We start from the raw sequence: 16,164 nt of genomic DNA, 5'->3' as shown, positions 1-16,164 counted from the left end.
AAAAACAAACAAACAAAAAACAACAACAACAAAAAAAACCACACACACAGAAAAACAATACAATATTTAACCAAATATTTCTCAAAGACCATACCATATTTAAAGGCCAATTGTTTTCTCACATTTTACTTCAACAAATTAAATCTTATGTGGGAAGTGCTGTATAAAGATTAATCGTGTTCCTCTGGTTAAAGCAAGAATTGGAGTGGCGGAGGTTTCTAGAAACCCTACCTGTTCAATAATGTGTCTTCTACCCTCAAGTATTCAAAGTGAAAACCCCAATAAGGGTTCACAAATCTCTTTCCTAGTCTGCATCACCTACTTAAATTGAAATATATGTGATGTCTGTAACTAATTATACACCAAAATTTCAATACATCTTGAGCTAGAAGAGACTTGAAAATACCTAATTTTTTTACACGAAGCCATTTATAGCTTTACAAATAATATATCCAGTAACCACTACTTTAATTCCCTTCGACTAGAACCCTTATTTTATTCAGGTATCCTAACGGTGCCATCATGGGAAGCTGACCTCAAGCCCCCCACTCCCGTTGGTTTAAGGGTAACCTCAACCCCCCGATGGAGAATTGTTTCCGGAACGGGTATGTAAACCAATTTGGACAATGAAAAGTAAGAGGAAGTCGGCTGGGAGGCTTCCAGGAAGCTTCTACTTTGCTAAGAACGGAGAGAAGCTATTTCCCCTGCGTTCTCCTTGCACGTCACGCGTCCTGCTTTTGGCTCCTCTGCAGATGTGTATTTGCACGTCTGTGCATGCACATCAGTTGTGAGGTGCTTGGGGACAGGGGCTGTCTTACGCGGCCCTTTCGGCCGAGCACAATGCTCGGCGCACAGTGGGTATCTCATGGGTGTCTTGTGGAATAAAGCACAGGGCGAGAAGAGACCCCGGCTAAGGAGTGGAGCTTAGAGCCCCAGGCCCCCTACAGCCGTTGACAGAGATTTCCCCAAGGCCCTGGCACGAGACTCGCCTGAGGAGCCTCCCCTCGCCCGCGGAAACTCTGCATTTATTTCTCCCGCGGCTATAGGAGCCGCCGGGGGAACGAACGCCAGCTTGCGAGCTGCGGCTCGCAAGGGGAACGCGAAGGAAACGCGGGGAAAGTCAGGTTCATCTGGGGACGCAGCCACGCCGTTACCCCCTGCGCCCCACTCCCTCCGCCCCCTTCACCCCCTTCACCTCTTGAACATCCAGGACATGGCGCTGAGTGGGTGACGAGAGGAACTTAGGCGCCCGGGATCGTTCTCGAGCCGCCTGGAAAAGCCTCCTTCCAGGCCCCGGGGCCGAAAAGCCTAGGGCAGGCTCCGAGGGCCGAAGCAGGAGAGCGCTTCTTCAAGGTAAGACGCCGCGAGCCAAGCCAGACGTCGACGCCGTCTCCTTTCAGCAGCAATGTGAGAGGCCAGCGACGCTTTGTGACTGGCACCCGGAATGTCCAATCCCGAGGAGGGGCCTACGGAGACCAACCAAGCAGAGCACAGAAGGGTGAGCAACTCCGCCCTGCGCAGCGATTCAAAGACGGGAGGAGGGAGTCCCGGCTGCAGGGGCGGTTTCATCCGGGTTCTTCCCCACCCCCAAGGCAGGAGCGAGGGAAAGCCACGCGGTTCGAGGAGCCCGGCTGCAGTGCTCAGGGTGCACACGTTTCTGTTTGATTCCCCGACTCAATGAAAGGGCGACGCCTGTCCTTTCCGCTGTTTCCCTCAAGCCCTAAGCCTCGGCCCCATTCTTCAGATCCTACCACTATCCTGCCTCTAATTTTCCCTTGATCTTATGTGACATGTAGTAGTGTCTTCCACTGCGTAAGCTCCTTTCCTTCGTTTACCTGCGGTGAATCCAGGTAGTTGCCCTCAAAATATGCATTTTAAGCCCCACGAGCGAATCAATGAGCCACACCGGGTACAGAGAGCTTAATCGCAATTTAGATTTATGGCGTTCCCCCTCCATCTCTCCCTCTCTCCCTCTCCCACCACCCCCACCTTTTTTGGGGGGGTGGAATTTTCATTTCTACTAGAGGAAAGCCATAAAATGTGATGAGAGCACAAGAACCTTGTTGGTGGCAGCTGGAAGTGGCCCAGCCTCCCCTGAGGGCACGTGGCTCTCTCCCTGCAGGGTGGGAAGAAGCTGGTTTTCCTCGGGGAACTGTAGGGGTCGCTCCCGAGTGCTCCGTGGACGGCTTTTGAGAATCTGAGGAGACTCAGGAGAATTCAACTTTGAGTGGGTGGGCCAGTTCGTCGTGCTGCCAGACAAGGTGCTGGCAGGGCTGGTCTCTACGCCTTGGGGGCCTTGTATAATACCTGGTGCGGCAACAGCACCGGGGTAAGAAGCTGGTGGCCCTGACCAGTGCTTAGGGCTAGGTGTAACTGTCAAGGGATGTGCAGGATCAAAGAGGAAATGTATTTGAGAAGGTGATTAGTATGGACCCTTGCCCTTCAAAGAGTGGTCCATTTCACACTTCCATCAGAAGAGGAAGAGAGATGGTCAATGAAACAGTCTTTCAGGAGGCATTTGTTCACTATCTTAAACTATTCGATCTGTAAATATGAAGCTGCAGTAGAATGAGAAATAGAATTTGCAGCAACTTATTACTTCATCTCACTAAACAGAAGGAAGATGAAGGGAGTGGCATTTCAAATTATTTTAGTTATTTTTAAAATAAATTTATTTATTTTTGGCTGCGTTGGATCTTTGATGCTGTGTGCGGGCTCTCTCTAGCTGCAGCGAGCAGGGGCTACTCTTCGTTGCGGTGCGCAGGCTTCTCATTGCGGTGGCTTCTCTTGTTGCGGAGCACGGGCTCTAGGCACGCGGGCTTCAGTAGTTGTGGCTCGTGGGCTCTAGAGCACAGGTCAGTAGTTGGGGCGCATGGGCTTAGTTGCTCCGCGGCGTGTGGGATCTTCCCAGGCCAGGGCTCGAACCCGTGTCCCCTACATTGGCAGGTGGATTCTTAACCACTGCACCACCAGGGAAGCCCTATTTTAGTTATTTTACTTTCTTCTGGAAGTATTATGAGGCAAATGGCAGTATAGCTCAATTTTGAATGTGCCAGATCTAAATAAGTTCTTGAAAAATATGCCAGAAAATGCCCTAATTGAAAATGTTTTGTGTATAAAGTTAATAAAGAAGTTATGCTCGTCAGACTGAAAGATAAATTTCAAATCCGGCAATACCTATCAGGTAAACCTGACCCTTTCAAGACTTGAAACCTATGAATAATGACTATCCCATGGTTAAAGAATGTGGATTGAATGAAGTAAAAATTTGTTATTTAAAGTCAACATTTTTGTCCATATTGTCACTATTTTACATCTCAGATCTAGCAGCTGAACTTAAACTTGAATACTTTCATTTAATTGTTCTTTATTATTTTTAGTTTTAAAAAAGAAGTGCAGTTTGTACTAGTTTGATTAAAATGTCACAACACTTACGAATTCAGATGAGAAAATGTTTTCTGAAAAATAAACATTTGTAACTGGAAAAAAGAGAATGGGAACTGTGTACAGTGGCTTGTGTGTTGGACTGATGTGTAAGGAGGAGAGTGTCACAAAGAGGATAGTGAGGAAGATAAGGGCCAGATTACATAGAAATTTGTGGTAGAGTTTGTATTTTATGTTCAATGCAATAGAAATCCATTAAATGTTTTAAGCAGGAGAATGACAATCTAGATTAAGTTTTAAAAAATTCACTCTGTCAGCTCTGTGAGAATGGATTATAGGGAACAAGAACAGAAATGGAGAAACTGGCTAGTTGATAATTAGAAAATGATTGTGTCCAGGTAAGACATGATGATAGCTTGGAACGGGGAGGTGATGAAGCTAAGATGACCAAAAGGGTTTACTGATGGATTTGGATATGGGAGCTGAGGGAGGGGAAGGAATAAAGAATTCCTCCAGCCAGCCACCCAACTACTAGTCATAAGCATGCTTTCTCATCCTCTACCCCCCTTTATGCAAATTAAACATGTCATTCCCCTGTTTGATGCTGTGAGCATGCAATCAAAAGAACGGCATGGGGACTTCCCTGGCAGGCCAGTGGTTAAGACTCCATGCTTCCACTGCAGGGGGCACATGTTCAATCCCTGGTCGGGGAACTAAGATTCCACATGCCTTGCGGCATGGCCAAAAAAATAAAAGATAATAAAATTAAATTTAAAAATTTAAAAAACACAAAAGAATGGCATGTATGGCTTTTTATAATGTCTCCTACTTCCCACTCCTGTCACTTCCCAACCCACCCTGCCTATAATGGCCTTCACATACATAACCATAAGGCCATTCTCACACCCAACAAAATTAATAATCAATCCTTGATGTCGTCTAATAACTAGTTCATAGTCCAATTTTCACAATTGTCTCAAAAAATGTTCTTTAATAGTTTGTTAATAAAAATAGAATTTTGAAGCCCTTGGCAAAGAAAATAACTTAGAGTCTGAATTTCCAAAAGTCTGGCTTCAATACAAAAACTTCCAAGTTTTATTAGTTATGTCATAACTAATAGATTTCTGGAAGAATATATGATGTTGTAAGAACTTGCTATTTTATCAATTCATTCACCCAAAAGGAGATAGAGACAAAGTTCAATGGAAGAGGAGAATTTGGGGGAATGACATAGGAGAGTTCAGAGAAAATCTCTAAGTGAATCTTAGGGAAAGGGCCTGGAATGCCTGGGCCAAGTGCCACAGAATGAGGGACGGTAGCCTAGCAAAGTTCCTGGAGATCCTATGAGAAAAAGAAACTGTGACTCATTTTCCAGAGAGTAGCCTCAAGATTCTGCAGATCTTTTTTTTTTTTAACATCTTTATTGGAGTGTAATTGCTTTACAGTGGTGTGTTAGTTTCTGCTTCATTACAAAGTGAATCAGTTATACATATACATATGTTCCCATATCTCTTCCCTCTTGCATCTCCCTCACTCCCACCCTCCCTATCCCACCCCTCTAGGTGGTCACAAACCACCGAGCTGATATCCCTGTGCTATGTGGCTCCTTCCCACTAGCTATCTGTTTTACATTTGGTAGTGTATATATGTCCATGCCACTCTCTCAGTTTGTCACAGCTTACCCTTCCCCCTCCCCATATCCTCAAGTCCATGCTCTAGTAGGTCTGTGTCTTTATTCCCGTCTTACCCCTAGGTACTTCATGACCTTTTTTTTCTTAGATTCCATATATATGTGTTAGCATATGGTATTTGTTACAAATAGAACTACCATACGACCCAGCAATCCCACTACTGGGCATATACCCTGAGGAAACCATAATTCAAAAAGAGTCATGCAGCACAATGTTCATTGCAGCTCTATTTACAATAACCAGGACATGGAAGCAACCTAAGTGTCCATCGACAGATGAATGGATAAAGAAGATGTGGGCACATGTATACAATGGAATATTACTCAGCCATAAAAAGAAACGAAATTGAGTTATTTGTAGTGAGGTGGATGGACCTAGAGTCTGTCATACAGAGTGAAGTAAGTCAGAAAGAGAAGATTCTGCAGATCTTAGAGAAAGCCTCAGAGATCAGAAGTGTGCCAGGGCAGAAAAGGAATAAAGGCTAATGAGATGGTTCTGTTAAGGGACCCAAAGGCTGTCCTGCAAATCCTACTGGAGTCTCTGGTGGGTCTCCAGGATCACGGTTCTAGCAAGCAGAAGCAGAAGGCTGGTGCCTAAAGATGAGGTGGGATGAGTTATACCAGCAGTGGGTGGCCACAGAAGATGAATGAAGTCCAAACATAAGCCCCCTAGAGGGTTAGAGAAAGGAGACTGAATTTGAAACCTGAATTTAATTGACTTTAAGTCCTAAAATGACTTAACTACCTGGAAGTGACTAAATTACCTCCCTTTAGGCAAACTGAAGGTTTAAGACAAATTAAGTTCAATAAAAAATTATCGTTTTGTCCTTGCATACAGTAATTGAAATTAATACATGCTATACATCCATATACACACACATCTCAATGAATTTACATCTAGATATTTATAGCAGATACCTCTAGCTGGTTGATAAGGAGATTTACATTTTCTTCTTTTTGCTTATATGAATGTAAAATATTCTCTATTTAACATGTATTGCCTTTTTGCTGTAAGAAAATAATAAAAGATACAAACTAAATGTCGTAAAGAAATTATAGTTTTTCAACTTTCTGTCTTAATTCATTTTAGACTTATAGAAAGGTTGCAAAATTAGTACAAAAAGTTACCTCATATCTCTTACCCCATTAATTTTAGCATACATAATCACAGTACAATGATCAAAATCAGGAAATTAACACTGGTACAATAATATTTCTGAACCATTTTTATAAATAAGACAAGGCAGAGGAAATGATAGAAAATAAAATCTTTTGTGACTTCGTTATTTACAACTGAATGTTCTTACACTTAATCAGGACTGTTACAGATTTGGGGGCAGATTCACGGGTAGAACAACAGCTGATGGGATAGAGGAAGTAATGGAAAATGAATGCCAAGTAAATTATTAATCAAAGAATGGAATGAATATCTAGTGCCTGCCTTGAAGTAAGCATTCAATGAATGCTCTTATTATTATTACTATTATTGTTGTAATAGAGTTATTATCTAATGAGTCTTCCAGCACTTAACAAAGAATATAGTTGATTGTGGCTGATTTCCCGGTGCTCATCAGCAAGTTGTTCCTAAATACCAGAATAACACTGTTTCCAGAAGCCAGTCATTTTCCCAGGTGCAAGTCCTTGAAACAGACTGAAATGTTTCATCAAGAACCAGAAGACCCTCTGATTCCCAACTCCCACTCTGAGAAATCTGTGGTGTTCCAGATAACAGAGGCCTTTCCCAGGAGATAATTGTTTCCTCCTCCTTTAGGGCCTTGGCTCACTTTGTGCTCCTACGTGGCTGAAGACCAGAGTTGCCGAAGAATTAGCCCTGCCTGGGATCTGTTCCCTCTTTTGCCTCGTGCCCAGGATCTTTGTCTCAGCTTCAGGAAAGCACCACTCTGGTCTGTTAAAAAGAAAAACGTAGTCCAAAAATGGTGTCACTCATGCTAAAAGTCCATGATACCAAACCTAGTTTTCATACCTGATCTAATTGCAGTTTCAACCTCTCCCAGAAATGTCATCTTAATCCACCCATCTGGAATTTTCTGGTCAAGCACCAGTAAAATAATCTGTTACTTGGGCCCTCTTAATCCCCCAGAGGAAGAAGAGGCAATCTGCATGATAAAACCCTTGCTGTTCCCTACCCTACCCTACCCACCCTACCCCACCCCACCCCAAAAAAGATGTCGTGGCCTAAAAATAATCTTTTCTTTTCCTACTAGCTCCCTTGCCACCTCACCCTTCTTCCACCCCGCACATTAAACACCATGCAAACAAAACAATAAAAGTCCACATCAGACTAAAAATCTTACTGTAATACAACTGCATAACTAGGATATTGTTATCCTAGTAGGATTACATAATATATAAATAGCTACCTATTTACGAATATCCCCATTCATAGAGGAAGGGAAGCATTACACATATTACTGTTTTAGATTTCTATCCTTGAGGTGGTTGGAAGTCCCAAAACAAACAAACAAAATTACACATTTTTCTTCATCATCACTGAGGATTCATTATCCCCAAAGGGCTATAATCTAAATCCTCATTTCCTGATTCCCAGACTAGCGTAATGTTTTCCCCCAGATTATACAATTTAATCTAATAATTGAAAATATACACAAAGAGATTAAAAGCACACAAAAATTAAGTTTTTTAAAAATGCCAAAAAAGGGCTTCCCTGGTGGCGCAGGGGTTGAGAGTCCGCCTGCCGATGCAGGGGACACGGGTTCGTGCCCCGGTCCGGGAAGATCCCACATGCTGTGGAGCTGCTGGGCCCGTGGGCCATGGCCACTGAGCCTGCGCTTCCGGAGCTCGTGCTCCGCAACGGGAGAGGCCACAACAGTGAGAGGCCCGCGTACCACAAAAAAAAAAAGAAAAAAGAAAAAAAAAGGAATTAATAAGTGGCATCACACTACAGACTAAACTTAGCTAAAGACACATAATTGTTTTTCTTAAACTATAGGTATTTGAGAAAGTACTTGTGAAATTAACAGTTTATAAAAATAAGGTAAACATTTCAGGTGGGAGTAGAGACTGTTCTTAGGCTGAATCATACATGAGGTAAATTTTCAAGCCGTTTCACTTTGCTTTTTTCCTCATGCTGGCTTCAAAGTTATCCCTGGGGCACAAAATTATTCTCAGTTAAGAACCACTGCCACCTACACATGACTTTAAATTCTATCTGTATGCTGATCACTCCCAAATGTGTATCTCTAACCCCAGCTTCTTTATGAGCTCCAGACTCATATGTAACAGACATCTTAAATTGACAAAGCTGGACCTACAAACAGAACTCTATTTTTTTTTTTTTTTTTTGCCGCGACAGGTGGCTTGTGGGATCTCAGCTCCCCAACCAGGGATTTAACCCAGGCCTTCAGCAGTGAGAGCACAGAGTCCTAACCACTAGTCCGCCAGGGAATTCCCTATAACAGGACTATTAATTCCACCTCTCCCCTTCCTCAACGTGCTTATTCTTCTAGTTTCCCCCATTTCAGTAAACAGCATGTAAAAGAACTTGTAGTCATCCTTGAATCTTCTCTTGCTCTCACACCACACATTTTATCCCTCCTATGAGATCTCCAAAATATAACACAAATGTACCTAATTCTCTATTATCACCCTGTCCAAACCACTATGTTTTCTCACCTGAACTGCAATATTGCAATGGTCTGAATGAACTCCTTCCTACCTTCTGTCTTCCTCACCTAAGCCTGCTCTTAGTTCCATTCTTCATTCAGCAGCCAGAGAGATCTTTTTATATTGTAAACGATATCATATCATCCCCCTGTTAAAAATGGTCCAATAAATTCTTTGCCTTAAAATGAAATCCAAATTCTTCCACAGTACATTAGTATCTAGCCCTGCCTCTCTCTTTTTTATCTCATTTCATTCCACATTTCCCTGGGCTCCCGATGTTCTAGGAATACCGGCCCTCTTTCTGTTTTTATGGCATAGGTACCTCCAAGCTTGTTCAGGCCTCCAAGATTGTTCAGGCCTCCAGGCTTCTGAAATTCCTATTCCCTTTGTGTGGACCCCCAGACCTTTCCATGCTGGGCTCTTCCTCACGTTTCAGGTCTCAGCTCGAAAGCCACCTCCTCAGAAAGGCCTTCCTTGACTAAATGAGTACTTGACTAAAATACTCATTGCTCACTCACCCTCTCTCCCAGTGGTTAGCAAACTTGTTCTGTAAAAGGCTAGCGAATAACTATGTTCAGCTTTGTCTACACAACTCTGCTGCAGTAACAGAAAAGCAACCATGGACAGTACTGAAATGAATGGGAGTGGCTGTGTCCCAATAAAACTTTATTTACAAAACAGACAGCAGGCCATAGTTTGCTTGCCCTTACTCTATCACATTATCCTGCTGTATCATCTTCATAGAACTTACAACTAACTGGAATTACCCTGTTTGTTTTCTTGATTACTTCCTGTCTCCGTACCCTAGATAAGCTCCACCAAAAAAAGGACCTTATGTTGTTCATGGTTTATATCCTGCAGTACCTAGAGGACAGTCTAGGTGCTCAGTAATTTTGTTGATTGAATCCATAAAGTAAATTAACTTTCCCTGCACTTGATATAATTAATGAAATCACTTAAAAACCAGATTCGATTCTACATAAAAGATGCTTTCTTGGGCTTCCCTGGTGGCGCAGTGGTTGAGAGTCTGCCTGCCGATGTGGGGGACACGGGTTCGAGCCCCAGTCTGGGAGGATCCTACATGCCGCAGAGCGGCTGGGCCCTTGAGCCATGGCTGCTGAGCCTGCGCGTCCGGAGCCTGTGTTCCGCAGCGGGAGAGGCCACAGCAGTGAGAGGCCCGCGTACTGCAAAAAAAAAAAAAAAAAAAAGATGCTTTCTCTTATAGATGCTTACATTAATACAATTGAAAGAAGATAATTGGTAACCCCCCAAAACTTCTCAGAAACTTATCCAAACTTCTCAGATAATTTATCGAAATCACTCCTGCTTCCAATCAGATCTTTTTCTCTACATTTATACAAAATACACCTATATTTTTACTTTTAATGAAAATAGTCATACAAATCTGACAACCGTGACAAAAGTTATATGTCTAGAGGACAGCAAGGGAGGTCTCCTTCACCAGAGAACCCGAGATAAATCACATCTCCTTCTCATCCCATAACCGATTAGTCTCCCAATTCATATCCTTCTTTCCTTGTCCTCCTTCCGCCATTCCTTAGGCTTTGGCACTTAGAATTTGTACATTTCTTGCATAGACCAACTACAGTCAGCTTTCTGCTCATTCTGTAGTTTTTATGGAGGTGCTACTGATGCTTTTAAGTTTATTGGGGGCATTTTTAGTCCTCCTCAAAGTGTTCCTCAAAGCGGTCCATGTAACATGGAAATTTTGAAGAGAAGATCCCTGCGTAATTAGCGGTTAGTGTTCAGACTTAAAAGTTTCACATTATCTTTTGGGTAGAAGAAGTTGTGAGGTGGTTTTTGGAATTTAGATCTAAAATTCACTCCACTTGTCTTCCAAATGAAAATGTATACAACTCTTAAGATAAGCATTGAATGTTACTATATTTTTATCTCCTGAAGCTGGAGGTAGGAGAACCTGAGAATACATGCTATAAGAAATAAGGGCTACACTTAGCCTATTCAAAAAAGATTAAGTCAGAGGCCTAATGGACGGCTAAAGTATGATTCTTCTAGGATTTGTCAAAATTAGAGAGGTCTCTTCTCTGCAGGTGAGAACATATCTTAATTTCCCCCTCAGGCCTCTCTGTTTTATTGCATTAGCTAAGATAGCACTGAATACTGTTTGTATTCAATTTTTCATGTAGTAATTTGAAAAATATTTATTGGTCACCTCCTATGTGACAGAGCCTTCTACTAGACACTGGAGGTGTTAAGTAGCTGACAATCTAGTTTATGTGTGGAGGTCATTGTACTGTCACACTGATTCAATTCCCATCTGCTTGTCACAGGAAAATAGACTGGGCTGCCCCACTGATCAGTCATTGGGAAGAACAGTTTAGAAGAATAAATGTCCTGGGGCCATAAGGGCCTCCCAAGTGTTAGCTATCTGGAAGGTTCTGCTGAATGACAAGCCCCTCTCCCTCCACTGCCCAATGCAGCCTCTAACTGTCCTTTCCCTGACACCCCCGATACTTGTAAGGAAGCAGCTTGGACCCCTGGGTAGGTCTGAGAAACAAACAGTAACAAAGGCCTCCTCTATTTGGGAAGATTTCTCCAGGTGTGGAAATTCCTCAGGAACTTAAAAACCTCATACAATCCCCAGAGAAAAACCATCCCTCTACCACCATCTCCTCCAAGCCAGTAGGCTAAGATTTGCCCTGCTATAGGCCCCCTTCAGTTACGTCACATCTGGGAACCAGTCCAGAGGGAGATGGAGACTTAGGGCTTCTTCTGAAATGGAAGTCCCCCGCTCTCTGCTCAACTTGAGGTCTCCTCTGTACTCTTCTCTACTTCTGATGGGAATAAAACCATTAGCCTAGTCTTCCCTTCTCTGTCCCTGTGGGTAAACTAGATCCCTTCTATCTTCCTCCTGCCAAGGACCTGTGTTACAAGCCCTGTGGAGCCTCTCCTCAGCCTGGCCAACAAGAATCTGCCTAACAGGGAAGGCCCTTACCTGCCCTGGCTCAGCCGGGCACTGTCTGTGGCCCCAGCCTGCCTCTGGGAGAGCGTGAGAAGAAAACAACTTTTTGGTTTCCCTGTCATTTCCCAGTTTGTCCCCCACCTCCACCCCAAACATGTATGCTGACAGTTCTGTGGTTAGATGGAAGCTGTGTTTGTTAAGTTCTTCACCATAACCTCCATCTGGTTAAATCAACACAAATAAATCCTGATCTCCCGCATCCCCACCTCACCGCCATACTTGCATTTCCAAATCCTGAAAGATGTGTTATCTCAACCCTTCTTTCCACGTCTCCTTAAGCTGTCATACTGGGGACTTCCCTGGGGGCGCGGTGGTTGGGAGTCCACCTGCCAATGCAGGGGACTCGGGTTCGAGCCCCGGTCTGGGAAGATCCCACATGCCGCGGAGCGACTAGGCCCATAAGCCACAACTACTGAAGGCTGCACACCTAGAGCCCACGCTCCGCAACGAGAGAAGCCACTGCAATGAGAAGCCCACGCACCGCAATGAAAACCCAACGCCTCCAATAAATAGATAAATAAATAAATAAATTTATTTAAAAAAAAAAACTGTCACACTGGGTTCCTTTCTTCTAAGGAGGCACCTCTTATCTCCAAGTGCCATCATCCATGGACAGACACACTAGAAATCCTTTCGTATTTAAGAGTCACGTTTAAAGTGTCACATCCTACTTACAGAGTCACTCCCTAAGCAGTTGCCTTTTGGAAGCTAAACCAAGAGAGGTTAAGTGATTTGCTCAAGAGCACATGGTGAGGGACTTCCCTGGTGGTCCAGTGGTTAAGAATCCACCTTCCAATGCAGGGAACGTGGGTTCAATCCCTGTTTGGGGAACTAAGATCCCACATGCCTCAGGGCAACTAAGCCTGTGCGCCGCAGCTACTGAGTCTGTGTGCTCTGGAGCCTGCATGCCGCAACTACGGAGCCTGCGTGCTCTAGAGCCTGCACCACAACTAGAGAGAAGCCCGTGCGCTGCAGCAAAAGATCCCATGGGCCGCAACAAAGATCCTGAGTGCCGCAACTGAGACCCGATGCAGTCAAATAAATTTTAAAAAAGAGAGAGAGAGAAGCACATGAGGCTAAAGCCAAGTTTCTAAAAAAAACAGAAAAAAACAAAAAACAGCACATGGTGAAAAGGAACAGACCCTGCTGTGTGTAAGGGGAGGGGTGAGGAGCTTAGATCCCAGAAAGGGACATAAGTTTGATGTTTTGTGTCCTCTCTGTTTAACACAACATGTGCATTTGTGTGAATGTTATGTTTGTTTATCAGGAAAATTGTAAGTCCACATGCACATGTTGTACAAATGGCTAGGAATCTCCTTTAAGTTTACGTTCACAATGAGTTTACTTATAAATAAGGACATCTTTGTATTAAGAATGTTCGGGTACACGTGTGTGAACTTCCCTATCATGAAACTGGCACCTTGCTACCCCACGACGGCCCAAAGGAATCCATCATCCCCCATACATCAATAACCATTCTTTTTCTAGCCCATCTCCTACATATATCTCATTGCCATAATATCATCTATTTCCACTGCTCCTACTCTAGCCCAGACCATTATCATTTCTTCCCACGAATTCCTGACTCCAACTTCAACCCCTCCAACTGGCTTCACAGTGGTGCCCAGTTTTTCTAATATCCGATTCAGAGCAGGTAAGGTTTCTGCCTATAGCTCTAATGTCTCCACGCTGCCCTGGGGATAACAGTCACGTTGCTCAATTCCGCTTTAGGTGGTCCTTCTCCCCCGCCCCCCTCCCCTTACCTTCACCTCTCTCCCTACAAAATGGTGACGTTCTGTTGATCACTTCCGCTCTGTTCTTTGGCCCTGTGGACGATTCCTCCACCAGGGACCTTGGCCCTGGCTGTAACGGAGCAGGACCCTAGCGGCCTTCCCGGGACAGGCCTTCCCCGTTCTCCTCCGCTGTGGCTCCTCTCTGAAAGGCCTAGATAATAGTATTTGATGCACATTTCCCGAGTGGTTTTGCAGATCTGAAACCCCACCACCGCCACCGAACGGAACAACTACTGGATGACCAAGAGCACAGATCCCCAGGCCTCCTGGAGCCTAAGGACTGATGACGTTAAGCCCTGTGACACCACCCTGCTGCCTCACCATCAGCCAATCAGAGAACTGTGCACAAGCTGATCACGTGCCCTGCGACCACCCACCCCTCTCCTGGCCTTTTTTTTTTTTTTTGCGGTACGCGGGCCTCCCACTGCTGTGGCCTCTCCCATTGCGGAGCACAGGCTCCGGACGCGCAGGCTCCGCGGCATGTGGGATCTTCCCGGACCGGGGCACGAACCCGTGTCCCCTGCATCGGCAGGTGGACTCTCAACCACTGCGCCACCAGGGAAGCCCCCCTCTCCTGACTTTTAAAATGCTTTGCCGAAACCCTTCGGGAAGGCTTTTCAGGGCCTGAGCCACCTGTCCTCCTTGCCTGGCCTTGCAATAATCCTTTCTCTGCTCCACACTACGACGTTTCAATTTGTTTGGCCTCACTGTGCGTGGGGCACACGAACTTGCGTTAACATGGCCACATGCCTTGCCGAGTTCTTGCCTATCGGGCCTTCAGGTTTCAGGTAGAACCTCAGTCGCACACGGAAACCTTCCCCACCCACATGCTTCCACCCAACGCAGCAATTAAAACGCGTACTCTTTGAGTTACACGGTTTCGTCAGTTTGCCTGTTAGCTCTTTCCAGATTGTGAGCTTTGGAAGGACTAAATCCTATCCTGTAGGGAAGTCAGATACGGCCTCCATTAAGAGGCAGAGGGAGGAGCAAGAGCTGCGCATGCCCACCGGCTTGCCTTCAGGCTGCACCAATCCAAGCCTCAGGGGATGACCTCACCGCCTACCGCCAGCGAGATCAAGCACCAGGCTCCAAAGTGCAGTGACTCGCAGGAGTTGGGCCCTAAAAGTACTATTCCCAGAATCCTCTGGGAGTGCATCTTCTTCATCCGGAGCTATATTTCCCAGACTTCCCCGCAGGGTTTTGCTCAGAGTTGAAAGTTCGTTAGGTCATGGTGTATTAGAAGGTCCGGGAAGCGGAGATGGGAGAGGGAGTACCAAAAGAGGGGATTGCCACAGCTGCGCCTGAAGCTGCCTAGTGCCTGGCGGAGGCATGGGTAGAAGACCTGGGGTTTTTCTCCAACTCACGCTGGCCTGCAAGGTTTTATTGGTTCCCAAGGGTCCCAGTGCCCTGGGTATCATGCCCTGGTGGCCACTGGGCATCTGTTGCAGAAGGAGAGGTAGAAGCAGTGGTGCTGCTGGCTGTTCTCAGTCTCCAAGGAAGCCACCTGAATGGGGCCCCAGATTCCCCTTCTCCCTTGCTCTTGCTCTTCAGTCACAAATTCCACTCCATTTCTGTTTCAGGGACTCAACTCTGCCAATGTGGGTGCAAGGATCCACCCTACCCCCACCCTCCAGTCCCTAAATCTTCAACCTCTACTGATACACTAGCTTCTTCCTTCAGACGCTACGACCCCATACTTTGCCCTTGTACTTACCTCAGCATCACTCCATATGACCTCATAGTGAGAATGTCACACCTCTAGGGTCTCATTAGAGCTGGGGTTCTAATGAGAGATTAGATTAGCCAGGCGTTTTCAGAAGCCTACCTGGAGAGGACAGTTCTGTACTTGGGCCTCAGTTTCCCCACCTGATATGAAGCCTCTTGGATTCAAGACAGAATGGGGTGTGTTGAGATGGATGGACTAGGCAATACCTTATGTTGAGGCTTATTCTCTCCATTGGTAAAATGGTTACCCTTAACTAGAAGGCCCAGTCAGTCAGACTTCCCTTGCCAACAACCTTTGTCTCCTACCCCACAGGAGAAATCAAAACTGTAGGGCATAGAGGAGAGAGAGCATCACTCCTCTCCAGGCACTTCTGGCTCAGATCAGTTATGTGACTGTGTTTGGCATTTGCAGGAATCAAGGTCATGCTTAGGAGCTAGAAATAGAACTTGGAAACTATTGATGCACCCTGGTGGTGCTCATACTGGGAAGTTGTGAAGATGAGACGGCTCTGAGGGAGGATGCCCTTGAGAGGAAGGGGAAGTTGGCGGACCAGTCAAGTTTCAGTTCCACAGCTATCAATGATTCTTATGTGATCTTGGTCAACTTACTCTCTATTTCCTTTTCTGGATAATATGTGTATGTGGCAGAGGGGCATGGAGTAGTGGAGAGTGGTCATTGACACCTTTTCCCTGTGTTCACAGCATTCCCACAGGGACAAAATTAGATTTTTATTTCAGGTTCTCATCACACCACCAGAGGGCACTATTGACTATTTGTCTGCAAAGCAGTTACGCAGTTCACAATTTGAAGACTGCCCTGGCACTTTCAATAGTTTAATACACATTACTTAGAAAAATGAAACAATGTCCCAGGTAAAGGCTTTGATTTATACAGCACCCTGAACACTAAAGGAAAAGGAGTC

General features: G+C 45.0%; 1 protein-coding gene across 2 annotated transcripts in view; it reads right to left on the bottom strand.

Moving 5' to 3' along the window:
• The window catches only part of HLTF (helicase like transcription factor), a 72,839-nt gene extending 71,432 nt beyond the window's left edge, over positions 1 to 1,407 (bottom strand). For both annotated transcript variants that reach the window (XM_060099552.1, XM_060099553.1), the window contains exon 1: positions 1,196 to 1,407. In XM_060099552.1, the coding sequence (XP_059955535.1) occupies positions 1,196 to 1,215 (20 nt within the window). In that variant the 5' untranslated portion in view covers positions 1,216 to 1,407. The remainder of the gene's footprint in view (positions 1 to 1,195) is intronic.
• Positions 1,408 to 16,164: the final 14,757 nt, after the last annotated feature.

The sequence above is a fragment of the Mesoplodon densirostris genome, chromosome 5 (genome assembly GCF_025265405.1).
Source record: "Mesoplodon densirostris isolate mMesDen1 chromosome 5, mMesDen1 primary haplotype, whole genome shotgun sequence".
NCBI classification, from domain to species: Eukaryota; Metazoa; Chordata; class Mammalia; order Artiodactyla; family Ziphiidae; genus Mesoplodon; species Mesoplodon densirostris.
Note: the sequence above shows the minus strand (reverse complement) of the source record. Positions and strands in the feature narration are given on the sequence as shown.